The 25,298-nt window shown below is 49.4% G+C and overlaps 8 protein-coding genes across 8 annotated transcripts; 6 read left to right on the forward strand and 2 right to left on the reverse strand.

Annotated features, from left to right (window-relative positions):
• Window positions 1-2,605: 2,605 nt before the first annotated feature.
• FIBRA_08187 (uncharacterized protein) lies at window positions 2,606-6,491 on the forward strand (the record flags this gene model as incomplete). The annotated part of the gene is made up of 19 exons (XM_012329841.1): window positions 2,606-2,774; window positions 2,826-2,999; window positions 3,053-3,087; window positions 3,145-3,162; window positions 3,216-3,360; window positions 3,418-3,584; window positions 3,640-3,784; window positions 3,843-4,138; window positions 4,199-4,229; window positions 4,281-4,470; window positions 4,529-4,892; window positions 4,952-5,142; window positions 5,201-5,306; window positions 5,365-5,473; window positions 5,521-5,824; window positions 5,874-5,888; window positions 5,942-6,189; window positions 6,246-6,284; window positions 6,343-6,491. The coding sequence occupies 19 exons, from the start codon at window positions 2,606-2,608 to the stop codon at window positions 6,489-6,491; spliced, it is 2,895 nt and encodes a 964-aa protein (XP_012185231.1).
• A 634-nt stretch (window positions 6,492-7,125) lies between these two features.
• On the forward strand, window positions 7,126-7,659 carry FIBRA_08188 (uncharacterized protein; the record flags this gene model as incomplete). The annotated part of the gene is made up of 1 exon (XM_012329842.1): window positions 7,126-7,659. One exon carries the CDS (start codon window positions 7,126-7,128, stop codon window positions 7,657-7,659), a length of 534 nt encoding a protein of 177 aa, XP_012185232.1.
• Window positions 7,660-8,035: 376 nt separating this feature from the next.
• On the forward strand, window positions 8,036-8,877 carry FIBRA_08189 (uncharacterized protein; the record flags this gene model as incomplete). Its single annotated transcript, XM_012329843.1, has 5 exons — window positions 8,036-8,144; window positions 8,213-8,318; window positions 8,371-8,628; window positions 8,683-8,757; window positions 8,814-8,877. 5 exons carry the CDS (start codon window positions 8,036-8,038, stop codon window positions 8,875-8,877), a joined length of 612 nt encoding a protein of 203 aa, XP_012185233.1.
• Window positions 8,878-10,907: 2,030 nt separating this feature from the next.
• FIBRA_08190 (uncharacterized protein) lies at window positions 10,908-13,431 on the reverse strand (the record flags this gene model as incomplete). The annotated part of the gene is made up of 9 exons (XM_012329844.1): window positions 10,908-11,007; window positions 11,060-11,250; window positions 11,300-11,452; window positions 11,515-11,622; window positions 11,702-11,920; window positions 11,982-12,388; window positions 12,447-12,626; window positions 12,692-12,776; window positions 12,928-13,431. The coding sequence occupies 9 exons, from the start codon at window positions 13,429-13,431 to the stop codon at window positions 10,908-10,910; spliced, it is 1,947 nt and encodes a 648-aa protein (XP_012185234.1).
• A 500-nt stretch (window positions 13,432-13,931) lies between these two features.
• FIBRA_08191 (uncharacterized protein) lies at window positions 13,932-15,181 on the reverse strand (the record flags this gene model as incomplete). The annotated part of the gene is made up of 5 exons (XM_012329845.1): window positions 13,932-13,958; window positions 14,014-14,850; window positions 14,904-14,940; window positions 15,005-15,067; window positions 15,123-15,181. The coding sequence occupies 5 exons, from the start codon at window positions 15,179-15,181 to the stop codon at window positions 13,932-13,934; spliced, it is 1,023 nt and encodes a 340-aa protein (XP_012185235.1).
• A 409-nt stretch (window positions 15,182-15,590) lies between these two features.
• Window positions 15,591-16,603, forward strand: FIBRA_08192 (uncharacterized protein; the record flags this gene model as incomplete). The annotated part of the gene is made up of 5 exons (XM_012329846.1): window positions 15,591-15,633; window positions 15,690-16,106; window positions 16,165-16,248; window positions 16,309-16,378; window positions 16,444-16,603. 5 exons carry the CDS (start codon window positions 15,591-15,593, stop codon window positions 16,601-16,603), a joined length of 774 nt encoding a protein of 257 aa, XP_012185236.1.
• Window positions 16,604-18,560: 1,957 nt separating this feature from the next.
• Window positions 18,561-20,416, forward strand: FIBRA_08193 (uncharacterized protein; the record flags this gene model as incomplete). Its single annotated transcript, XM_012329847.1, has 15 exons — window positions 18,561-18,609; window positions 18,672-18,795; window positions 18,854-18,890; window positions 18,947-19,036; window positions 19,094-19,195; window positions 19,250-19,316; window positions 19,366-19,406; window positions 19,460-19,535; window positions 19,594-19,608; window positions 19,660-19,760; window positions 19,810-19,910; window positions 19,978-20,028; window positions 20,091-20,164; window positions 20,222-20,278; window positions 20,331-20,416. 15 exons carry the CDS (start codon window positions 18,561-18,563, stop codon window positions 20,414-20,416), a joined length of 1,071 nt encoding a protein of 356 aa, XP_012185237.1.
• Window positions 20,417-23,355: 2,939 nt separating this feature from the next.
• Window positions 23,356-24,587, forward strand: FIBRA_08194 (uncharacterized protein; the record flags this gene model as incomplete). The annotated part of the gene is made up of 9 exons (XM_012329848.1): window positions 23,356-23,497; window positions 23,555-23,723; window positions 23,779-23,891; window positions 23,941-24,027; window positions 24,065-24,189; window positions 24,242-24,283; window positions 24,348-24,380; window positions 24,436-24,462; window positions 24,525-24,587. 9 exons carry the CDS (start codon window positions 23,356-23,358, stop codon window positions 24,585-24,587), a joined length of 801 nt encoding a protein of 266 aa, XP_012185238.1.
• Between the last annotated feature and the right edge of the window lie 711 nt (window positions 24,588-25,298).

Consider the following 25,298-nt stretch of genomic DNA (forward strand, 5'->3'; position numbering starts at 1 on the left):
TCCGGTCGCACAAAGTCGATGATGAGCTCAAAAAGCTCAATCGGCAATGGCGGTGACCGACCCTTGGACGACGCAAGGGAGGACTGAGAGGGAGACTTGCATGTTCGCCCAAACACACGCCGGGTGATGCTTCGAAGGACCTTCATAGGAAACTTGGAGATCATCTTCAAGAGCGTCTGCCTGAAGACCTGGGAAGCGATTCAAGGCTCCACCTGTTACTCATCATCCGAAATGCTCCACAACGGATACTCACAGTGCGACTAAGTATCCGACGGGGTGCGTTGTGGAGGCTTGGCGGATTTGATAGTTCTCACTCAAGCTCTTGAACCAGAGCGGTCGGTCTGGACGCACTCGAATGTGCCTGTCTACGCCCTTTCCCCGCATGACTGATGAGTACCATCGACAGAACCTAGTCATTGAACCACAGCGTACCTAGAACCCAATTGTGTGGACCTACTCTGGAACTGAAGAGGCAATGGGCCAGTGGCGACCGAGATCGATCCTGGGTGTGACGGGGAGATGGGGGGGAACACCTTACCATGACACTGATGCAACGAATCGCAGGCTGGTCCGTATAAGTAAAGAGGTTAGCACATGTTTTGCCTTGGTTGTCAGCCAAGTAAACCTGTGGAAAACCGGGTATAGGTACATATATGTAGCGACTTGACATCGCGCTTTGCGCCATCTGGCACGTCTGCGATCCGGTTGTCCGTTCGGAACGCTGTTGAATGGCTACTTACCTGGAGGCGCTCCAATCACGCGCGGCCTGCTTACAAAAATAGCACGCCGTGATCAGAATTCAGAAGCCCGTCGATCGAAGTTGAAGTCGAAGGTCAGGACTTGAATTTGGACTCTGCAGAGGCACACGACGGATGGTGGCCTGACCCAGACTGAGCCAGCACTGGCCGGACAACATCGGGTCGCACCGTACAAGTTACGACGGCAGCACGCGGATGCAGTCAGGGGGGAATCAGCTGGCCACCCTGGCTTATGCAAGTTTGCACCACGGCTGCCTCCGTCCGGCGCTGGTCGCACGGCCAGTCTCTCACGACGTCAAGATTGCGCCCCGCCCTACTTAGGATGAGAACACAGAAGCCCAAATGGTGTACAGGTATGGTCGGAGATTAATCGGATAGTAACGTGGTCGAGGACGCTGTCAGCGTAACCTGGTGCAACGGGACAGGCTAACAGCGTCAGCTTCTGACATCCGAGCAAAAGAGCACTTACGTTGATACCCTACTACCATCCTCAGATGCGCGCACAGCGGGGAATGTAGCAAACGGTTAATGGCACGCGCTGATTAGAGTACTTAGATCCACAACACAAGCCAAGAACCAGAACCATAGCTGATCAATCCTCTCACCTGAGGCATACTCGTGAGAATAAAAGCAACATGGTATCGTCTTGCAACCGAGTAGTTGTCCGTCGGCTGACTTGATTTCAAACGGCCACATTTCGCATAAGCCTTGAAGTAGTCAAATCAGATACCGGGGCTTCTGAGGAAAGATTCGGGAATGAAGTTTCTGAGTACCGCACCAGACAAGGACGCTGGGGAAGTCAATACAATTACAAAATAAGTTGTCGAAGATGCAGGGACTAACCGGGAGAATGCCCACTCCACCGGTGTAAGCATGCTGGCGAACCGTAGTCAAACAAGTAGCGGCCATACAATCATACCGTGTACAAGATCAAGGGAATCGGTGAGAAAATGAACCTGGATGTCGTGACTGGGCGGCAGTCGAATATGACGTCGAGAACCAACGAGGCGCAGTAGTAGAATGGCGATTGGATTAAATCATACCGCGGCTAGGCGTGGAGAACGACACTGTAGCCCGGGTGGGAGTACGAAGCTAGTGTCCTGATCCGAACCTTCACGGATGCTCCATGCATGCGCCAGATAGAATTGGCCGGCCGTTGAACGTGCAGATTTAGCACGGGCTTATACATTGTTTGAGCGCCTCCACGCAGCAACGAGGACTTTGATGAACACCCTGGAAAACCGTAGGTCATTACCCAAGATCCAGTATTGCGGCTATGGGAATGCACGAGGCAAGGTGTTCCCGGGCGCGACTCGAGCTGTGTTCTGCTTGATGGCCTAACCAGGAAAGATGGTATACAAATGCACTAATTGCTCACTATATCCTCAGAGCCATCTTGTTTCGGTGCTGGTGATAATCAGCTGAAGCGAGTCGACTTCACGTACTTGCTCTGCTTGTGGGTAACGGTTTCCGCTCTCCAGCCTTAACTGCAGCATCTCATCAGTGGCCCATGCCTACGACGACGTCCGCCCGCGCCGGCTAGCAATTCGTTGGATAGATGTGATCATTGTCAAAGATGAATGAAAATGTCGATAAAACAACTCATTTAAGTCAGAGTGAACTTGAAGAGCATGGACGCGTCAATTAGACGCCTATAGAGACGCGCTTCAGCTCACACGACTCGCTTGGTCAACAGCTTCCTCTCCCTGAATCCCCACTTTTGGCTGATATCCTTCGGCTGCCAGTCAGACATATTCCTAGAATTTCCTGATCTGTATGTCTCTCAACCTGAAAGAAAGAACCGATTGCTAGAGGCTGTTCTTGCTCGCCCTTCGCTCTTGCTGAACATGGGAGAACGCAGGCCTCCTATCCTACGGCTCCTACTCGTAGGCCTGGTGTTTCATCTCGTGTATATTGGCACTGTATTCGACTGCTATTTTACCAGTCCCGTAGTCCATGGAATGCAACCTTTCCGGCTAGAGCATGCGGAAGCTAAGCGTCTGGTGCTGATAGTTGGTGCGTAGTTTGAGACAAACATTTGTCCTCACTCAACGAGTGAGTGCGTAGCGGACGGGCTTCGTGCGGATTTGTTGCTTGCCCTCAATGCATTTCCTTCAATTCCTGGTGCTCCGGAGGTTGTTGCTCCTCATATACGTTCCATAATCCAGACGAGAGGCGCTTTCGGTATCTCACATACTCGAGTACCTACGGAAAGTCGGCCTGGACATGTTGCCCTCATCGGTGAGACCCTTGTGAGCTCTGCTCACAGTGTGTAGCTGATTGCTGTGGGTTAGGCGGCATGTATGAGGACGTGTCTGCGGTCACAAAAGTAATGAAAATCCGTCTCGAAATGGCCATATTCGTACATACTGAGTCATTATACTAGGGCTGGAAAACGAATCCCGTAAAGCATTTTTTTTCGGTCAATCATCGTAACACGTATTAAGACACAGACAGGTGGACTTCGATTCCGTATTCAACAGATCGAGCCACACCTTCTCATTCGGTTCACCGGACATCTTGCCCATGTTTGCTCGGGGTGCAACCTTGGGGAAAGTTGACATGTGGTGTTACGATGAAGATGAAGAGGACTTCACAAAAGGTCTGTCGTTTGCGATCCTTCAATCTATTGTCTTGGCTAATTATAATGGCTTTACAGATGCCACAGCGTTGGATGTGTGGGTCTTGGACCATCTCCGAACACTCTTTCATAACGCCACCGGTGACGCTGCTCTGGATCATACGCTAAAGCAGGACAAGACCGTGTTTTTCCTCCATCTTCTTGGTTTAGATACGACAGGGCATTCTTACCGACCCCATTCACCGGTATGGTCCACGCAGCTCATCACTTCATGATCACCCATTTATTCGATTCTAACAGGAATACATGGCCAATATCCAAGTTGTAGATGAGATCGTCAAACAGACTGAGCAGCTGTTCTCTGACTTTTATGGAGACGAGGAGACTAGCTTCATATTTACTGCCGATCATGGCATGTCCAAGATTGGGAATCACGGCGATGGTGGTGAGCACTCCATTCACATCTCTACGACATCATTCGCTCGGTTTACTATTGGCTGAAGATCCTGACAGTACACGTACGCCTCTTGTGACATGGGGCAAGGGCATTAGAGGACCTCTCCCCGATAGTGTTCCTTCCTCACATGACTCCTACTCAGAAGCATGGGGGTTGACCCATCTTTTCCGCCGAGACGTCGCGCAGGCAGATGTGTCAGTTCTCATGACCTCGCTGATCGGCGTTGACTGGCCGGTAAATTCTGTCGGGGTCTTGCCTGATGTGGATGTGGTTCGTCCTGGATATCTCAATCTGAAAGGTGGAGAGACGTCGCAAGCAGAGGCTGCGCTCATCAACACCAAGGTTGGTCACCGTTGTCACTTCGGCGCTGATGTGGTACTGATTCTTTTTCACACGATCAAGGTTATTCTGGAGCACTATCGTGTGAAGCATGGTGCGTGCTTCTGAGGCGGCATCGTGTCATCACGTCTCATCTTTACTTCAGAGCAAAAGAAAGCGCATACACTCTTGTATCAGCCTTTTCCCTTCTTTTTGAACTCAAGCGCGAGCAGCCCCGGTATAGAACTTTTAACCGAGATAGAGCACCTTATTGCTGGTGGAGAGCTCAGCAAGGCTAGGTCGACCGCTGCCGATTTAATTCGAAGCACCCTAGATGGCCTCAGATACCTTGAGACGTAAGAAACGCTCATCCGTGCAACCATGAGTGCAAAGAATCTGATGTTGACCGTCCAGATATGATCGTACTCTTATCCGCGCCATAGTGACTGCCGCATACTTGGGTTGGATTGCTTTCGGCTCAGTGTCGATATTTGCAACTCGGGACGTTCATAGTGCAGAAGAATCCACACGAACCGCTGGGCTTGATGTCGTTGGCACTCTCACTTTGCTATTGTTCTGGGGCTTGTTCGCGTTACAGCGGTCACCCTGGACATTTTACCTCTACATATGTTTCCCAGTCTATTTTTGGCACCAGACTGCGCGGTATGCAGTTATGTCGTTCACAGGGCATTTCATGAACAAAGGTAGTGGACTGTGGACTATTCTGAAGCTGTTCGTGCAAGGCTGTATGGTCGTCGGCGCCTTGGGGAGTATGGTGGTATGTCTTCCTCCGTCTCTACACTGCCCTGATGTGTAAGCTGATGCGTGCTGCGTAAGATAGGGTATACCCATCGTGAAATCTGGAGTGTATGGTTTATTGTGCTCGGCATCGTGTGGCCAATAGTATCATGGCCTAGTGAAGCTCGATTCCAGCATTTTACGAAGCTACTGCCTTGGTCGACTGTATGTCTGGCAACTGCTGTATTCCCGATGCTCAGCGTTGACAAAGAGGAGGATATCACGGCTGTGTAAGTGCCATTAGTAGGCTGTCAAGACGATTATCTGCACGAACTGACTTGGCTTTAGATTAGTGGGTGGAATTTTAATGGTTATGGTAGGGGTGTTGGGTGCCTTTGAGCTGTCAGTGGACAAGCAGATTCGACGGTCGTTCAGGACAGCCATCGGATTCCAGGTAATTATGTCCTCTACCCAACATTGCTCCAGTGTTTGGATTTGATACCCACAACCAGTGCCTTCTCATATGCGCGAGTATGGTCATCACAGCCAGTTCCGCCTCCAGTCTTCGCGCCAAGGCTGGATTACCGTTGCTCAATCAAGTTCTTGGCTGGATTGTTTTTTGTGAGTAAATCAATTGTTGACTTTTCTACTAATAAGGCCTCGTATAGTGATTGCCTCGACATCCCCATTCATCGTCAAACTTCCCGGATTAAATCCACTCGGGCGAATCCTCATGTTCTTCCTGGGCTTTTCAGTGTGCTTCGTTATACTGTCAATCAGCGTCGAGGGTCTGTTTTACTTCTTCTTCTCAGCCACTCTACTTCTGTGGGTAGAAGTCGAAGCGATTGTGCGAGGAGCGGAGCGGAATTTTCCCTCCAAAGAGCTTCGGGGTTACAAAATTCGAGCAGATGACTTGCGTATAGCAATATTTTTCCTGTTTTTCGTTCAGGTGGCTTTCTTCGGGACTGGAAAGTGAGTCGGATCTTTTCAAATGCGTAAACAGCTGATAATTCTTGTCTAGTGTCGCGTCGATATCGTAAGTGGCAATTACAATACGGGGAGTATTTCGTACGTTGACCTATGCTCCAGTTCGTTCTATCTGGAGCCCGTATATAGGCTGGTGCCTGTCTTTAATCCGTTCCTCATGGCAGTCTTACTGGTAGGTGCCTTCTACCGATGTCCGGCATTCGGAAGTACGACTATATTCGACATTCTCTCGCAGATATTCAAAATCATTGCGCCATATATCATTCTCGCCACGAGCCTCCATTTGCTCAATAGAAGGCTTCATTTACCTCCATTTAGCCTATTTCTTGTCGCACTGACGCTTACGGATGGTGCGTTTGATGCTAGCGACGGATCACTGAATGAGCTAACCTGCAACGTAAATCAGTCATGACGATGACATTCTTCTTCAAGGTCACGGACACTGGTGAGGTCCACTTTAACACGTTCACATTTGGAGCGCATTTGATATTTCGAATGCACAGGATCCTGGCTTGAGATCGGGCAATCCATCAGCTTCTTCTGTATCAGCTCTCTGCTACTCGTGTGGGCAGCAGGCACATGTGCCGTAGGAGAGCTATTAATGGCAGATAGCTTGGATGCGTCGGCTGAAACGGCCAGAAAAGTTGATTGATGGGAGAGTTAGGTGTACTAACAGATATAATACTATTGCATAGGCTTAATACGACGATTTTCTATCTATCAGCTCATTTTCTAGGAGCAATCAAATTGTCGACGACAGTAGGTGAAGTGCTTTGCAGAGTTGAGATATCACAGTAAAACCCAAATGATTTTTTGATTTATTGTGGGACATCCCTCGCTGGCATAGATGTCAAGCCGATTACCATTCGCAGCCTCTGAAGTTGGCGTGTGCCTATACGATAGTTTTTAATTCAAGCCTAACCCGCAGCATACAGCCACTGACTCTCATCACTCTGCTATGCATCTCGGGATCTCCGACGTGAGTATAAAAAGGATACTTTCGTGTGTATCGGTAGATTTGACGTGAAGGATGAGAACGTGGCTCGAAATCATCATGAATGGCACCGGCGCGTATTAGATGCTTCCGATGCTGAACACCCAGCGAGGCTCGCTGCGAGAGCTCAGTGCTAAATCTCTATCCACGGAACCTTCTGGCGGATGTATGCCGTCCTTGTAGCGTTCATTCTTGTAGGATGCTACTAACCATCTCTCTGATTACCGGGGAGATCCAACTCAGGCACAAACATTTAGTAAGTCATCGGGACCACACCCTGTTTGACTGCCCCATGTGGATTAGGCCAAAACAGGGCGTAGTGCAGAATTATGCACCGGACAATTTGCGCCAGGCGCAAGTGCGTCGTCAGCGAGGCTGGACAGAGGATGACGTTCTCATCTTTCTACGCCTCAACCCTATGGTGGCAACTTTCGAGTGGGCGGAAATCCTTGCTCAAGCTGCCACTGACAGAGAAGAGGGGAATCACTACTCGATCGCTAATGCCCTCCTATACAGTCATACCGTAATGCGGAAGTCCGCGTTTACGAACTTTTGCGAGAGAATCAATATGACACCCTCCGATGTACACCCGGAATCAAAGGACTATAAATTCTTTGTGACGGAGTATGATGCTGATGTTACAGCAACGCGATTAATCGAGGCATGGAGAAACCAGGCCCCGGAGTATCCCCTGCCCGCATTTGCTGCGGACACAGGGATGGACGACTATTTCATTATTGAACAAGACGACCCAACCGACGTAGGATCATACCGCGCCGTATCACCCCTCAGTTCGTCCGCGAGCGAGGGGTTCGTTTCGGGGTGATTACCGCCCCGCTTTGACGATTTATTTACACTCTGCATGTACCCTACGGTATGGAGTATAAACCATGGAATATAAATAATAAAAAATAAAATAAAATAAAAACATTAGTAAGTCGTAATATAATAAAAATTGGAGCCTTTTAATAATATTACCTATATGCCAATGCGTGTTCTTGAAACCGTAAGTGAATGTAAGCAGCGGTTGCTCAGAAATTGAAACAGGACCTTGTTTCACTTCCCCAGGCGCGCGGCGGATCTCGTCTAATTGTATCACGTGACCGCGTCTGACCGCGTCACAAAAGTCGACACGTCGCTCTGCTCAGTGCTCTGCTCGTCTGCGCCGTGAGGGCTTCGGGCTTTCTCCTCGTCTTTCCAGCATGGCAGACGTGTTGGCATCCCTTGTCGACTTTTCGCAACATTCTCTCTGGATATCCTTGCTCTCAATCACATTTAATCCCACAGCATGGAACATTGTTGCACGAAATGGTCAGCATCATCCCCGAGTCGATTTTTTCGTGTCTGACCACTAGCGCACGCGGTAATAATCGATACAGAATTTAAGAACAAGACGATCACACGTTTGTTTGGAGGGAATGCGAAGAATGGCTGCTATTTTCTAGCAGTTCTCATTTTCTCGTTCGGCATGCTTCGCGATTCGCTGTACGCTCCATATCTTGACATGCCTACTCCATGCATCTGATCGTTATTGCAGTTTCGAACGCGCGCTTCGTGACCAGCCCAAACAGGCCATCCTACCTGCGCCATATGACACGTTCATCCCCGCCGTCCTGTTCGGCGTGGGCCAGACATTCGTAGTCACCTCAACTTGGTCCCTGGGCATCACTGGGACGTTTCTCGGCGACTATTTTGGTATACTGATGGACCACAGGGTGGAGGGATTCCCATTCAATGTGCTGAGAGATCCAATGTATGTGGGTAGCACAATGTCTTTTGCGGCCATCTCGCTATGGTGAGCTTCTTTGTCTTTCCGGTTGGATTGTGGCAGAATTTCGCTCCCCTTTAGGTTTGAGTGCCCAGCAGGCTTGCTGATTACATTTTATGTGTACATTGTGTACGTGATCGCATTGCGCTTCGAGGGGTACGTTCCGTCTCACGTTGAATGAAGTACTGAGCCAATTCCTTCCTGCTTTCCAGACCTTTTACGGACATGATCTATATGCATGCTGCGCAGAAGAAGTCCGCAAGGAAGCTTGCGTAGTGTTAGCCCTTGCACGAGTTTGAAAACTAGATTAGAGTGTACCCGTAGACATGCTGCAGTGCGGCGCACATCCAATTTGCCTGAGTTAGTGAGTCCATGGGGCCTCTAGGCTCTCGATCATACGTATGTAGCCCCTACTAGATTGTGTTACCTTGCGCATTCATATCATAGGAGCAGAGGAATACCAGGGTGCTGTGGTGGGTTACACGTTAGCAGAGCGAAGTTGAAAATCGCAGGCAACGGTGGATGGTCGATTTTCCAGCAAGCTTCTCTATCCATGATTCGCTGCAGCCAAGTAGTAGCCACACACTTTGCGGCTTTGAAGAAGTCTTCGCTCATCTTGAAATTGAATTTGGGGCAGCAGTCTAGGTGGCATACATATCGGGAATGTAAACGAGACGCATCATGATGTGCTTAACGCAAGGGACGTAGTTCAGATTGATGGACGGGGCAAAGGCTCCTTGGGCAGTTTCATCGGCGGACAGAGGATAAATAATGGCAGTGAGGGCGTCTCTCTGATCATATCAACGAGTGAGAAATTATTGAGGTGAGTCGATGCTGGCAGGAGCTGCACCCGCCTGGATGAAACGCGCCAGAAGCTCATAGTACTGGACGAGACGAAAACACCATAGTAACGGAAACAACACGTTTGAGTCGCGCCTCAGTAAGTCAGGGTTAAGTACAGGTGGGGGTGCGATCCGTGCGAAAGTATTTAGAGCTCCTTACTTAGTGAATGAGCGCTAATGCACGGTAGCTGTACAGATACAATTATGATAAAAGTATATTAGGTAGAGTAGATTCAATCCGATGCACTAATAGAGTGAAGTTGCGTACGGAATATACAAGAATATAATACGGCCAGTCCTCGTTTGTCTTTTTCGTAATCATTGAGCAGATCGCATGACATCGTATCCAATAGCACTTCCTTGACTTCAGCCTGTGTAAAGCGATGCGCAGCAAGATCGCCGTCTTCACAGAGCGCGTTAGGTCCCAGAAGGAGATCTAACGCCTCCAAGGTGATGTCCGTATCTACCGGTAAGGACCGCTTAAAACTCTGCAGGTCGGATATTTCGTTACGAAAGTGTCTCCCCCGGCCTGCTGGGCGGAACCTGTAAGAGTCTGTGATGAAATGGCTCTTGAGGTCACGCCATGTCATAAAATGAGGCATTAATGACAGAACAAATTTACGGCCTTGGTCCAGGCAGTAGCGAAGAACGAGGCCTGGCTGCAACTGTATTCAATGTAAGCAATAAGACTGGATATATACTAGTACCCGAGCCCGTAGGTTTATCTCCAGGTTTTGCAAACGTGCTTGGGTTTGTCGGACCTGAGATATGTGGTCCAACTACGTCATGTCACTGAATGCGACAATGTATTGCAGACCGGGGCATGGAAACTATGTTATACATCAGCATAAATGAAGAGGGATATGCATAACGATAGGCAGCTAACCGTAGCCAGGGGGATAGGGGGTTACGTCGAGGTGCATGGCGGAAAGGCTGACCGATTGGCGCATTGGGTTCGTCTCATGCTCGAATTGCTTATGAACACGCCGTAGACCTTGATCCACGGTCATAGATTCCGGAAGCCGCATTATAGTGGGTCGGAACTGGATGCGCACCGGGACCCCTACCGAGTTCAATGGCGCTGCGCGGAGGAGAGTATCGGTCCCGATCTGAGATGCCATATTTGTCGACATACGCCAAGTACTTAGAGTCTTAGAGGTCCAGGAATGATGCAAGCTCTTCGCTAGTCGCCAGTGGAAACAAATGAGCAGAAGTGCATGCAATAGAACAGAGCCCTCGTCATCCATACTCCGAGGCTGGCATCACACACACCGGCAGCCAGGCTGAATCGGATCTTTCACTCAGCAGCTCGTCGCGGTAGCTCTAGATGCCCGCTCAACATTCTCAAGTATCTGCTGCATCCAGAGTATATCTATTCAATCTGGACGTAAGGTATCTTCTAGTGTTTGAACGCTTTCATTTACACTAATCCTCGTCACTCACATGCTCTATCAAGTCTCGAAATCACCCAAACTGATAGTCATCCACGATACGATCCCAAAGGACCTTGCAGTCAACGGACGCATTGAGTCTCGCAGCTAGAAGGAAAGCACCACTGAGTTTTCTGAGCAGTCACATTTTAGTTTTGAGTTCTCGGTTGAATGCCAGGCTCTCACCTGTTCAAACTGTATGTCTCTCTAGGCGGGGGCGTGAGCCGATGCTGAAGCATCACCGGAATCTGGGCCCTAATGGCCGTGGTGATATCTGTCCACTGCGAGTTTGCTCCAAAAGAGAAAGGCTGTGGAGTATCTATTTTGAACGGCGTCGCCAGTAAAGTCATTGACTGGACGTGCGCATCGAGCATGATCTATGATTCATCAATCAACCGGAGCGATGGAACATTCCATAGGACTCACGTTGTCTTCTTCACCAGTGAGATAGCCTAACTTGAGACTCCATTCGATACATCCATCTTTATCGTCACTTGCGGCAGCTTGAAGCAGGCGAAGCCAGTTGTCCATAAATTCCTTGGAATATTCTCTAGTCGCACCAAAGTCTACTAGTTGGATCTGCTCGTTCGAGTCCATTAGTGCTTCTAGTCTACCACAGGTATCAATAGCCGTGCACTTACCTGACGAGTTTTGCTGTTCCACAAGAAATTCGTCCAATTCGGATCAGTCTGCATGAGCCGGAAGGAGAATAGTTCTCTCAAACACAAGTCAATGATGCGTGTAGCAATCTACAGAAGGGTAGAGTGTCATAACTAGCATCCACGGGCACATGACCTCTTGAGACGGTCGATATGACAGATAACTCACATCGTTTCGTTCGCGCTGGTTGAGCGAATTAATCATGGCACCGCCCACACTCACACCATCAACGTGCTCCATGACTAGAACACGATCAGAACTTCCATCCCACGCCCAGGGCACTTTGAAATCCGGATCGTTCCCCAGGTAAGATGGCAAGCCGAATTTGCGCAGAAACGAAGCTTCTCGAGAGTAATCACATTCGTCCGCCAGCTCAGCTTTCATGACCTTGAGATACCACACATATCAGACACTTCGGATTCTTCACATGTTAAAATATATATCTCACCTGGATGGTCCTGTCTAAGAAAAGCCCTTTCGGTAGAAGCCTACCCGCCGTTAAAAGCATCTTCACATAACCTAAATCAGTCTCAATAGAATTAGCAATGTTGGGGAACTGGATCTTCACGGCCACTTTTGCAGGGGCACCAGTGGGAGAAGAGGAAGCAGCAAGCACAGCCGAATGTACCTGCCCTATTGACGCAGCCGCGAAGGGGATTCGATCGAAAGACTCGAAGTGGTCCGCCCACGACGGGCCTAAGGAGGTGCGGAGGACTTCCTGAAGTTGTACAATCAACACGACCGTGTAGCAGCCAAGACCAAGACTCGCCTCCATTTGCCAATCGGGCATGTAGTGTGCGCTATCCTGGACTCTACGAAATATTTCTTCTACTTCCGGAGGAAGAACATGGCTGTCTTGCAATAGCATTGGCACCCTAAGCGTACAATTTTAATACACCTGCGGAACGCTGACCTTGGATGCTCATGAACTGTCCCAGCTTGAGAGCCGCTCCACGCAGCTGAGTGAGTTTCGCGACAAGGCGTTTGATGTTGGCTTCCGTCAGCATCAGCGACGACGCGTGTTGCTCCTCAGAACTTGTAGAGCGTCGAAGCAGCTCCGAAGCGGCGCCATACCCGAGCGATGCAGCCAGACCTTGTCGCTAAATCAGCTGTATGCACTTGAACGAAGGTATGCGTCCCCTCGTTGCTTGTACTCACCCCCATAGTGAAAAAGTCGACCTATGCGCGAAGCAGGTACTTTCGAGGATTGTAGATGGCGAGTGGGCAAAGGGATGGCGGAAGCCTAAACATAGATGCAATCAGAATAAGAAACATTTTCACCTTAGAATTATTGTACGTGAAGTCCAGAAATTCGAAAAATGATCGTCGCTTCGTCCACGTTGTCGAGGGGCACTCGACTCTGTTTCTGGTTTTGTAAAGCATACAGGACTCACATTAGCATCAGACATCGGCATATTCTTCGGGGGAGACGCATTCGTAGATTCAAACGGTGCATTCGTGGGTGAAGAAGACACATCGGAGAAACCTGTCGAATGTTGAGGACCTAAGGAGGGTTCCAAAGTCTGCAGGGTAATGGGGAAGGATGGATCTACACCAGCTCTAAGGACAGGATCTCGTAGCCCCAAATCACTAGTTTCCGGAAGGTCGAAAGATATTTTATCTCTTATAAGATGTGAAGAATCAGCCGTTGAAGGAACTTTAGCCTCCGTGAATTGAACAGCATGTTCGGTGCGCTGGCTCAAGCTCGCAGTCGACGTCTCTGGCTGCTCTGTAGCTATTCTTTGACCTCTCCATTCGCGAGAGATAGCTTCTTTCCCGGGAATTGGTCGCCCAGCTGTCGCAACAAGCTGAGATGCCCGTATGTGTGCAGCATTAGAGAGGATGTCGACGACTGAATGTGCTACACAGAACCAGTTAAATGCAGGTCCAGGTGGCATTCCTGAAAGCTGCACGCAAGACTTCCAGCCACAGACCAGATGAGGATAGCTTAGACTATTATATCCTCAAGGTGCGAGCAATAAAAAGCATGACAAGCAAGTCGACTGTCGAGACGAGTTGTAATTGACTTGGGATGGCGCTTGGCCGACTCTCTTTCGCGCCTGGAGCTCAAGTACAACTGGCGCCCGGAGACTACATACAGCGTTAAAGCGGCCTACAGAATATGCATGCGACTCCACTGGAGGTAATTAAGTCAAGCCATTCGATATACAATATGGCCGAAATAATAGTAATAGTAGGTAATGTAAGAGACGAAATCCAGGACAGTCTCATATTACCTTCAATTAGAACAACGAACAGACTGGTCAAAAGCAGACAACAACTTACAGAGGCGGCGAATGAGCGCATTTAAGTTCCTCTATTAAATAGCACATTAGGACACGGGTATAAGTGTTCACACAGTGGAAGTGCGAAATATACAATAAGCTAACTGTCCGCTTCAATCGCCCAGAGCCGCCAAATAACTCTGGAAAGCATGCATTATCAACATCCGAATGGTGATCTCACTGACGATGACTCACGTCTCTCTCGGATAAGAAATCGAGGTATGTCAAGGCGATTGCAATGTAAAAGCTCGTCTCCACACCAAGGGAACGGACTCGCATCTTGTCCAGTTCAATACACCCCGAGCTTGCATATACAGTCCAAACAGGCGTGCGATCGTGGAAAGTCAGCAGCGGAGCGGGTGTAGGAGGTACCAAGCCCCTCGGCGATCCAGAAGATGGCGGAGTTGCCGAAGGAGTAGTAATGGGTGACATGGTGAAGGAATATGAAGGCGATGGTGTGCTACTCTTCAGCGCCGAGAGCACGCGCGAGAAAATTGATACACCTGTTACAGACTGTGGGGCACGGGGTGTCGCATCAGGGCTCAGCAGGAAGTGCGCCATAGGTGTGAGTGGTAACGGCGACGGTCGTAGTGCTTCTTTCCGTCCTGATTTCAAGACCGGCTTTGGCGAGGATGGCGTGACCTCAGTTGGACTCTGAGGCTCTTTGGAAGATGCATTGTTCGAAGGTACGATAACAATAGGCTTCGACTCTTCGAGCTTTGCATGCGCGGAACGTGGGGAAGGAGGGCTGACGATCACCGTGGGCGTCAATGGAGGTGAGCTGGGCGGGTAGGAGTGTACAGCGTCGAAGTCAGTGTCAGCAGCTGCTGATTGGGAATTACTCAGTGAGTACGATGGCGGGTTTGTTCGGCATGTGAATGTCAGCGCAGTGTCGGAGTGGTAGAGTGATGTCTTGGGGAGCGGAAGTAGTGGGATGAACATGCCAGGAGGAAAAGAGGGAGTGCGTAGTCGGATGTACCAGCCGCGCTTGGGGCGATGGATGGTCCATAGGATTGTGGAGGTAGCATTATCCTGTGATCTACATGAAAGATAGGATCGTAGATAGAACGGTAGGACGGACATACAACGAAGTTGTCGACAATTTCCTCATCTGCAAGGAACCTTTCCTTCAACCATCGAAATGAGCACGACAAATGTAGGAATACCAAGGGAACTTGCCTTATACCAGAGTACTTTGTCTGACCCTTCCTCCGACACATTCACGCGCATATCCGAAAGAACGTCAGAACTTGCAGTCCGTCAGCAAGACAGATTCTATATAGCGCTTGTAATTTATTGCTCACCTCTGCACCGTGTAACGCGAGACGTCACGAAGATGCTCAGCAGCAGACGTCTTTTGCATATTCGATGAACCCACAGCTGCTCGGCGCCGGCCACCGCGGGCTGTATTCAGGACCGGGCCGCGATGCTGGCGTTGTATCGATCTCTCACGGCGCTCGCACTGTTCTTGCCACAAACGCGATTTCAAGCAGCAGCCAGCGAATAAGTACCAGGAAACAGCACTAGGTGAGTGAGGTCTGCCAGCCGAGAGAAGCTGGGCAACGGGCGGAATGATGGCCTCGCTTCCCAGTCGCTTATTAGACGCCCATTAATATCAGTAGACGCCCATACTCATGGATTTGCAACTTGAAGGCGTTCATGTTCTGGTCACAGGTCAGTCGCCGGGGCAGTCTTTTCATTAATCAGAACATCTTTTCACAGTAATAATACTTGTCATACAAAGGTGCGAGCGGAGGAATTGGCCTGCCAACATGTCTCCTATATTTGAGTACGTCGATCCATCTAAACTGATCAGTCATCCGGATGTTTCGATAAGTCAACATACACTTTCATTGACAACACTTCTACAGAGCAAGGGGCGATCGTCACAGCTCATTACAATACGACTCGCGCGACGCTGGAGCCGCTACTGGCTGAGTATGGACCAACGCGTATTAGAGCCATCCAAGCCAACCTTACCGCTGAAGAAGAAGTCATACGAATGTTCAATGAGCAGACAGAAGGGTTCAGCCCAGTGCAGATCCTCGTAGTGAACCACGGATATTATCCACCTGTAGATGCCACCGTATCGCAGATGACACTCGATCAGTGGAACTCGACGTTCGCATCGAACCTGACTTCATCTTTCCTCGTTTTGCGTGAGTATATGCGCAAGCTGGAGGGTGCGACGGTGCAGCAGAAGGATAAAGCGTCGATTGTGTTGATTGGGAGCACGGCAGGCAAGTACGGTGAGATCGGCCATGCAGACTATTCAGCTGCAAAGAGCGGTAAGCTACTTGTCGCTGTACGCTTCCACTGGAGAATCATAATTCCTCCGTTGTCTAGGCATGATGTATGGGCTAGCCATGACACTCAAGAACGAAATTGTGAAAATCGCACCGAAGGGACGCGTAAATTGTATTGCACCAGGTGTGTAGACCCGATCTATGGAGTTCGTTCCATCTACTGATATAGTAACCTCTATCTCAGGATGGGTGAAGACACCCATGGCTGAGCACGCATTGAAGCAGCCAGAAATCATATATCGTGCTCTCGCTACGTGCGTCTTCCTACCCTATTTTTATGGCATTTTGTGTAAACGGGATTGATGCCGTTCCCTCGCAGCACACCGTTGAAGAAAGTTGCTACGCCTGAAGATATCGCGACTCAGGTTGTCTTCATATCATCTACTGCTGTGTCTGGTCACGTTTCGGGACAAGTGATCATGGTAGAGGGTGGAATGGAGGGCCGCTTATTGAATAAGCCGGAGGACATCACTTACTGAAATCGAATATGTAATGTGGAAGCGGACCAAGCTGTAAGTAAACGACCAAACATCCGATTTTCGGTTTTATATCTTACCGCGAGCGGACCAATGCCTCATACTTATTTGATTTTCTCGTGCGACTCTGCGGATAAATATCGCCTGGAGCAGGATGTAGGGTGCCCTCCCGTTGTCTTCACCTGTAGTTCGGGCGGCGTTACCTCAGCACGCTCAAAATCGCCCAATGACGGACCACAGATTACCCACCCCCCTGTAACAGATATTGGGTCGGCACGATCATACACGAATACCCTCGGCTTGGATGTGATTTGTGATCTTGTTTCTTTGATATTTGTGTGTTTGTATTAGGTAGCGGACAACATTTGCAGGCATGGGGCTCCACAGCCTCTACATACTCATTTGTTCATGTAGGAATGCGAGAATAGTTGATCTCCCCTAGCGTCTTCCCTGCAGTATCCTGTGAACCTGTTGCTCATTCGTTTCGCTCTAATCTGTGGCGTGTGTTGTATTCAGCGAAGTTTTGGCTCTGAGGTTGGGAAAATCAGGCCTGAGAGCCTCCTAATTTATTTTTGACTATGTGATTGGTGGAGCAGAGGGTGATGCGTGTGGTCTCCAATGAGCAGTCTTCTGCCGCTGACCGTTGACTGCGCCGCAGCCTGTCGCGCTGCAAGTAGCACTCCCTGTCATGAACACAACCAACTTCGCAAATTTGATGGCCCTTATTGGTGAATCGGCGAGCGTGGTATTTGAACTATTTGGCGAAGAAATGATGCTCATTTTGCCGTTCGTTCGTTCGCCATACCTGTGCTCCTGAGCCTGAGATCAACGGGGGACGAACGAGGAGCCATGTAGTCCGATACGGATCGTCGGTGGCGTCCTAGGTTGCAGGAGTTGGCGCCACGGTAGGTTGAAGTTTTTGGCAGAACATCTGAGGTCATTTCATGGCAAGTAGTTGAAAAAATGTGACATAAACTGATTATGGCATTATAGTATCGGGGACAGGAAAGTGATTGAGCCTCGTCTACGAATATTTGAGAACAATGCAATTATATCTGGAAGGCTGCGAATGAGATATATTAGCGTGCCCGAATCGGAGCTCCTCGGCAACGTCGCCACCACTGCTCGGCCAGCCCTAGATGTTATTTCTGAAAGGATCATCGATCACTCGCCGTCATCGTTATCAAGTCGCTCGTAGTTTTACTCGAGAAAATGTGACATCTTTCTAGAGTTAATGCCTGGATGATTTCTCGGTAAGGAATCTTCTATGGCAACCTTACCGCGAGTTGTGATTATGTGCGCGACACATTCGTTGTGTCATCGTAGGACTGAGGTCCAAGACGTGGGCGCGGCCACTCACTGGCGCGCGTGCTATACGCAGCGGAGTTACCATAAACGGAAAGTATTAGAAAAGAATGTAAGTAAGTAAATAAGTAAGTCCGTATTGATTATAGTTCCAACACTAGACAGTAGCCAATTGCTAGCTACAAATTCCGGGATAGATTTTACTACACAGTAGAAGTCCAGACTCACAGAATCAACATCCTATCATCTCGGTAATTCATGTCCTGATTTTTTATTGGACAGGAGAAAAGGTCGCCGACGGACCCCCACGCCGACTCCGAGCCGTCTCGGCGTTCATTTCCTTTTGACGAATTTGACGAGAAATCTATAACGATTCACCGGGGATCGGAGCACGACTGCTCTATCATTTTGCAACGGCTCTCGCATAGAAGTCACGGCGGCACCCTAGTGACAGCACCAGAATGACGAGAGTATACGCGCAACACTTCGGCAGGGGTGCTTGTTGAGGGATACGCGTTCGCTGTACGTGAGGGTCGTCGTGTCAATACGCAGACATCCCCCACCCACGCTAAGTATAAGAGGGGAATGCTGCAGAGAATGGAACCATCCGGCACTATCTCTCCAGCTTGCGACTCTCTTCACGAAGAAATAATCCATGTCGCAATCTGTGGTTCCCAAGTTGCCTTCTAAGCGGATTCCCTATGGTATGTGGTGTCGCTATTCTCCTGGGAAGTGTGTATTGTCTGATGCATCCGGGTCGCTGCAGTCCGCCTAGGAAAATCTGGGCTTAAAGTGTCTAGGGTGATCCTCGGATGCATGAGCTACGGCGATTCGCAGTGGGCGGACTGGGTCCTCAGCGAGGAAGAAGCGATCAAGCACATCAAATACGCGTAAGTAATATGTCGCAACTTGGCCTCTCAAGCGACGAGAAGATTGACGTCTGCGCAGATACGATGCCGGCATCAACGCTTTTGACACTGCGGATGTAAGCAGGAGCAGGCTACCGTACAAAACAACGCTCACATCTAATGCGCTCTACAGATGTACTCCAATGGCCTCTCCGAAGAAATCCTCGGCAGGGCAATCAAGGAACTAAACCTCCCTCGTGAAGAGATTGTTGTCATGACCAAAGTGAGCTTTGTCAGTCGATATCCAATTACAACAGACTTGAGAATCCATGAAACCTAGTTCTTTGGTGTTGTCTCTCGCGACAAGAGTGAGACCGTCGTAGACATGAATAAAGCCGAGTCAGAGGGGCGATACGTCAATCAATGGGGATCTAGTCGCAAGGTGAGTCAGTGCCCGAGACGAGATGCATACGGAAAGACTGAACGTGCGGAATAGCACATATTTGATGCGGTCAAGCAAAGTCTGAAGCGTCTCCAGCTGGACTACATAGACGTACTGCAAAGTAGGTCGTTGGGGAATGGCGTGGATGATGACATTAACGAGAGGTGCAGTGCATAGATTCCGAGGCGACGAATTTCCTTTGGAAGAGACCGTGAGCTATTTCCTCGCAGCTTGAATGTGTTGAACTCATAACTCGAAATTTAGATGGAAGCTCTCCACGATGTAGTCAAGGCCGGCTACGTCCGCTACATCGGTATGAGTTCGTGTTACGCCTGGGAATGTGCGTCAGTCTTCGACTGCTGCCTTTGTATGCTGATCTCGATGCATGATACAACTAGTCCATGCCATGCAGAGTGAGTGTTGCACCTTTGATGTACTGCCCAGTCACACTCACATTTGATCAGACTATGCTATCAACAATCGCCTCACTTCGTTCATTTCTATGCAAAACCATCACAGCCTGATCTACCGCGAGGAGGAGCGCGAAATGTTCCCGACGCTCAAAGTAAGAAATATCACTATATGTTGACACAACTCGCTTACGCTCGTGGCAGTATTTCGGCGTCTCTGCCACTCCGTGGTCCTCGCTCGGCCGCGGGCTGCTCTGCCGACCCTACGACAAGCAGAAGGCAACAAAGCGTGGGGAGACTGACTGGTACGCTTCTCAGCTGACCACCAAGCAGATTTATACTGATCAATGACCGGACGCCGCTGCTCTGCAGGTTCCTGAAAATATACGATGGGAGCACCACCATGGAGGCGATCGTGAATCGGTGAGTCTGTTGCAGCTCTGTCGACCTGTCATATCAGCACTGAGACTGAGACACCACGACAGAGTAGAGGAAGTTGCTAAGAAGCATGGTGTAAGCATGGCACAAGTCGCAATTGCGTGGGAGCTATCAAATGATGGTATGCATGAGACTTGAACTGCCCAATAAACATTGCCTAATGTGCGGTGACTAATAGTCGTGGCCGCGCCCGTTGTTGGTACGACGAGTCTTGCCAACCTAAAAGACGTCCTGGGTGCGTATTTCCTAATTGAGAAACGAAAGAACGGTGCTAACAACATTCGTAGAGGGAGTGCACTTGAAGTTGACTGAGGAAGAAATCAAGTACCTTCAAGAGCCGTACAGGCCAATGGAGACACTTGGCATTGCGTGAAACATTGAGTCACCAGTCGCAGATGGAAGTCTACGAATTGTCATGAAGTACCATCTTTGTCCATCGAGTACATAAGGCACACCTCCCGTTGACATTCATGACCACTTCCGTCAACTGGGCGCACATGTGAGGCTCCAGAGCAAGATCAAGTTTCTTCAAGAGTTTGATGAACCGATAATCCACTCTGTTGGAAGCAAATAAGTCATTCTGAGTGATCAGGACGATGACTATTCCAAAGCAAAAGTGCAAAATTGACCGGCACTCGTGAAGGAGCTTGACACTCCTTTGCACCTGAATTTGGCAGGCACGCTCATGTTATATTCCACCCAGATATGATGCGGAAATCCACGTCTTCGACACGGCCAATGTAAGCTTATATTGATAGTGCAGACAAGGTGCCGACTCACATGCACGACCCAGGTCTGCTCAAACGCGCTCTCCGAAGAGGTCCTGGAAAAAGCTATTAAGAAACCAAATCTCCCGCACGAGTATTGTTGTGATGGCCAAGGTTCAGGGCCTACTCGCGCAGTATCGGGGTGCACGATTGACTGAATCCATCTCTAACCGTAGTTCTGGGGCATGATCTCAAGAAGCGTGAACGAGCCGCATTTTTTTTTTCGATGAGAAGAAGGCAGAGGTTGAAGATCGCTACGTCAACCAGTGTGGAGGGAGTCGCAAGGCGGGTACACATTGAGGGACTAGGACTTTGAGGTGACTCGATTGAGCGAGGAGCAGCATATCTTCGACGTCGACCGGCATAGTCTGAGACGATTACAGCTGGATTATAGTGACGTGCTGCAAGGTATGTTGTTGTTCTTTGTGTAAACGCATTAAAATGCTCAAAGAATCCAGTTCATAGGTTCAATGAAGACAAATTCCCGAGAGAGATGATAAGCGCATCCACGATAGACTGAAGCACTCCACGACGTCATCAAGGTTGGCTATGCGCGTTACATAGACATGATCTCATGTTATACCTCGCAATGTGAGTCCTTCTGGCTTCGTGCTTCGCTTCCAGATGCCGAACATGATGACCAACCTGTCCAGTCCATACAATGCAGAGTAAGCCTGGTACAAACGTATATAGTCATGTGTGATTACCGAAATGACAGATTATGCGATAACCCACCACTTTGCGCCTTTTGTCTCCATGCAGAACCACCACAGTTTGATATGTCGCGAAAAGGGGGGGGGAAATATTCTCCACGCTCAAGGTCCATCGTCTTCGAATTGAATGAATCCTCTTGTTCTTCAGGCTAACTTGTGATGTCCCCATCCTCGTGGCCATCCGCAGCATTTCGGAGTCTCTGCAATCCCATTGTCGTCGCTCAGACGCGGGATGCTGTTCGACACGGGCGACAAGCAGCGGGCGACGAGGCACAGCGCCAACGATAAGTACATTGTTCAATCCTCTGCGGCCCACCCAGTTATACTCTCTGTGCGACAAGCAACCCTTCTGCCATGTTGATCGCTAACCGAGTCATGCATAGTTTCGTGAAGATGTATGAGGGCGTTCGTCAACAGGTCTGTCTCGCCTGTCCGTTATCGGCAGCTGTCGTAATGGGTGAGCGCTCTGCAGAGTATGCTTGCAGGGTATATAGAGAGATATGGAAGACACGCGACGTGAGCATGGCCCAGATCGCGATCATTTGGAAACTGTCCAAGGATGGTGCGTATCGATGCCGCTGCGTTCATGCTGACGCATATCTCGCCTGATACATATTTACGTCACCACGAACGTCGAAACCAATCGACATGCGCATTATGTGTGCGCATATAGTCGTCATGGCACCAATTATAGGCACAATAAGCCTAGAGAACTTAAAGGAAATCCTGGATGAGTACTTCCTGCTCCCAAGACCGGGAATAAGGGCTGAGATACGCACTTGTCAAATGTTCCAGACCTCAAGTGAACAGAGGACGGAATCAAGTATCGAAGAACCGTACAAGTCGACCCACATCATCTGTGAAAGGAGAGGATCGCGTGAGCATCCAAGCGAGTCGGGTTTTTCATGAGATCTCTTCAGCCATTATATTTTGTACTTGTCGAATAGGATACCACGGCGTCATACTCGCAAACCTCAACTCCTCCTAACGTTGCCCCGTGTCGCTTTCTTGTTCCTTAAGTGTTCACCGGAAATTATTGAATATTGGGCCAGAAGTAAGCCTTGGTGATTGAACCATTTGCGAATCGGTTCTCGGGCCAAGATGAGAATAAAACTGGATTGTCGAGCGTGGAATTCTGACAACAGATCATAAAGGAAGACCCATATGATTTGACGCGCCTTAGTCGCGTATGTCGTGTTGTGCTTAGACTTCCAGTAAAGTTTTGCGAGGCGTCGGGCTAAAAGCTTGCGACTGAGGGGATTCTGAAAGACGACCAGACTTCGAGTCAGTGTACGACTCAGAGGGGGTACGACAATTTGAATCGTCGAGGAGGAGGATATATTGGCCAGATGTGAGATAAGTGGCAGAGTCACCGGCAGTCGGAGGAGGTGACCGTGCGAGCCTGCCAACGCGAGCACACCAGATCTGTCCTCAATTACAGCATAGTATGTTCTTCAGCCTTCTGGCCGCATCTATCTCCTGGAATATGTTTATCAATTCAAAGTTAACGCTACTGTGGAACTGTCAACATTTGTTCCTGCATCAATCCCCACAAGAATGCCTTCGCACATCCCTAGCGGCTGGCGAGTCAAGATTTGCAACAAACACGGCACTCTGCAGGAACGAGAAGCGACAGGATGATCAGCTGCCGAATCGTCTGTTCCCCTGATTCTGTATGGTATCTTCACGAGATTGGACCCGCTCGCCCCCTCATTGCGAACTGACTAGACATTCTACTTCATGTTCAAGAAACCCAAAAGTCATGAAGGAGTATATGTAGTCATTTGGATGGACGGTGTTCTTGTACGTGCATAACCTGCCACATACTTGATATGCCAGATGTACAGGTGATCTATCGACAGTTTGAGCACTTTTACATACCCAAAGACGTCGAGTCGTCGAAGAGCTTTGGCTGGCAGGACAGTGCTCTACGCAACATCATGCCCTTTTCATGGTGCAAGAGGCTGCGTCTTAGTGCGTATTTTCTGCTTCTGACTGCCTTGTGTGCCATGGTCCTACTTTGACATCTAGATCTCAGAGGCGATACCCCAGTGACGACCAATTGTGAACTCCATGGAAAACTCACCGTCCATCTCTGTGAGCTAGATGGGGAGGTTCTCGACCCAACATTAGGCAGATACGTGTCCAAGCCATCGCCAATTCGCTCGAAGCACCAGCCAAAGCAGACTCAGTACGCATAGTGCGTACCTAGCTCCGGCCACCCGTTCTGGGGTGCTACATTGAGCATTGAATAGCATCGGGTCGAAATCGCTTCCCGGGCCCAAAGCACCACTCAACATTCGACGATTGCGCACGCTGGATCTTTTATTGCCAGCATTCGCAATCTTTGAATTTGATTACCGAGAAAGTCAGCGATGATGGATGCGTTCTCTGCGCATTATTTACAACTCCTTTAGGCGTGTTGCCCAAACCACCAGATGATACAAATTTACTAGAAAATTTGCACAGTGTGCCCCCTCCCCCAGGCATGCCATACCTTTTGGGTATAGTCGCTCAGCGGAGTACTCATATATTATACAGAATCGCTATCAGCATGTCAAAAGCTTATAATACCGAAGCGCGAGAGTATTGCGACATGTCCGCTGACCTCAGGTCCTGCTACAAGTCAACACCGCAGAGACGAGGAACGGCAGCACCGAGAACTCGTGAGTTCTCAATATTGTCTTGGTCACTTCTGATCCGAATTGTGTGCATAAGGAGAGAAAAATCGAGGAAGCAGAAACGAAGAGGAGGGTAGAGGTTTGTCACACGTTGCAACGATATAATTGAGAGGCTCATTGAAGCGACTGCAATGACTGTACAGCAAGCACGCCACGAGGGGTATTTAGCTGGATTGGTGAGCGATCTTCAAATCTGTCTTCACCCCAAACTCACGACGTCAATATGAGCAGCGCGAAGCCCAAGCCATACTTTACGAGGTACGTGACCGTAAATGTCCCACCCATACATATTCGTAATGACCTTAAAGATGTGTGCACAGGAGCTACGCATGGGTAGAGCCGACGAAGGGCGGGCGGAGAGTAGCGGCAGCGCCAACCGCTGATCAACGTCGGATTCGACGAGGACCGAAAATGTTTGAGCTGATTTGATATAAAATTTTGGCCGGAACCGCGTAGCGTCGAAATTAAGATCGAGCACAGCACCTATCATATCTTAGAAGCCTGTGAGACCTCACGACGAAGCACCGTAATGTGATGATATCATAAACAGGAGTCCTGGCGTGTTTGTTCTTCTCTGCAACCAACAATCACCAGTGGTTCGGGCCACACCTTTTCACAGTATAATACTTCACTACAGTCAGTGTCAGCGTAACTCCTGCTCTGCCAAGAATATTGGCACAGAGTAAACATTCAAACCTAGCAAGATCGCATATGGACATCCGTACTCGCCGAACCTGCTGCTAGAAATCCTATTTCTTACTCGTCGCTGCTCCCGTCGATCCTCTGGTCCTCCTTGCTCGGGTCCGGGTCGATGTGTAACACCATATCCTTGCATCTGAAATTCGCGCCTTCACGAAAATATATATGGGCTCGTACGGATTTCCGAGAGGAGATCGTCTTGCTGGAGACGCAATTGCGTAGTAGTTTACTACATTGTCGATGACTCGACCGTATGTCTCGGATCTGCGATCGCGAGGATTCGAACGCCCGAGCTGGTTCCGCGAAGGCCAAGCGCTAGTTCCCCGTGGGGCGTGCGGGGAGAAACGGTGCGAAGATACGCCGAGGGGGAATGGGTGCGGCGGTCGCCAGGAGTC

The sequence above is a fragment of the Fibroporia radiculosa genome, assembly GCF_000313525.1.
Source record: "Fibroporia radiculosa TFFH 294 genomic supercontigs, scaffold44473, whole genome shotgun sequence".
Lineage (NCBI taxonomy): Eukaryota > Fungi > Basidiomycota > Agaricomycetes > Polyporales > Fibroporiaceae > Fibroporia > Fibroporia radiculosa.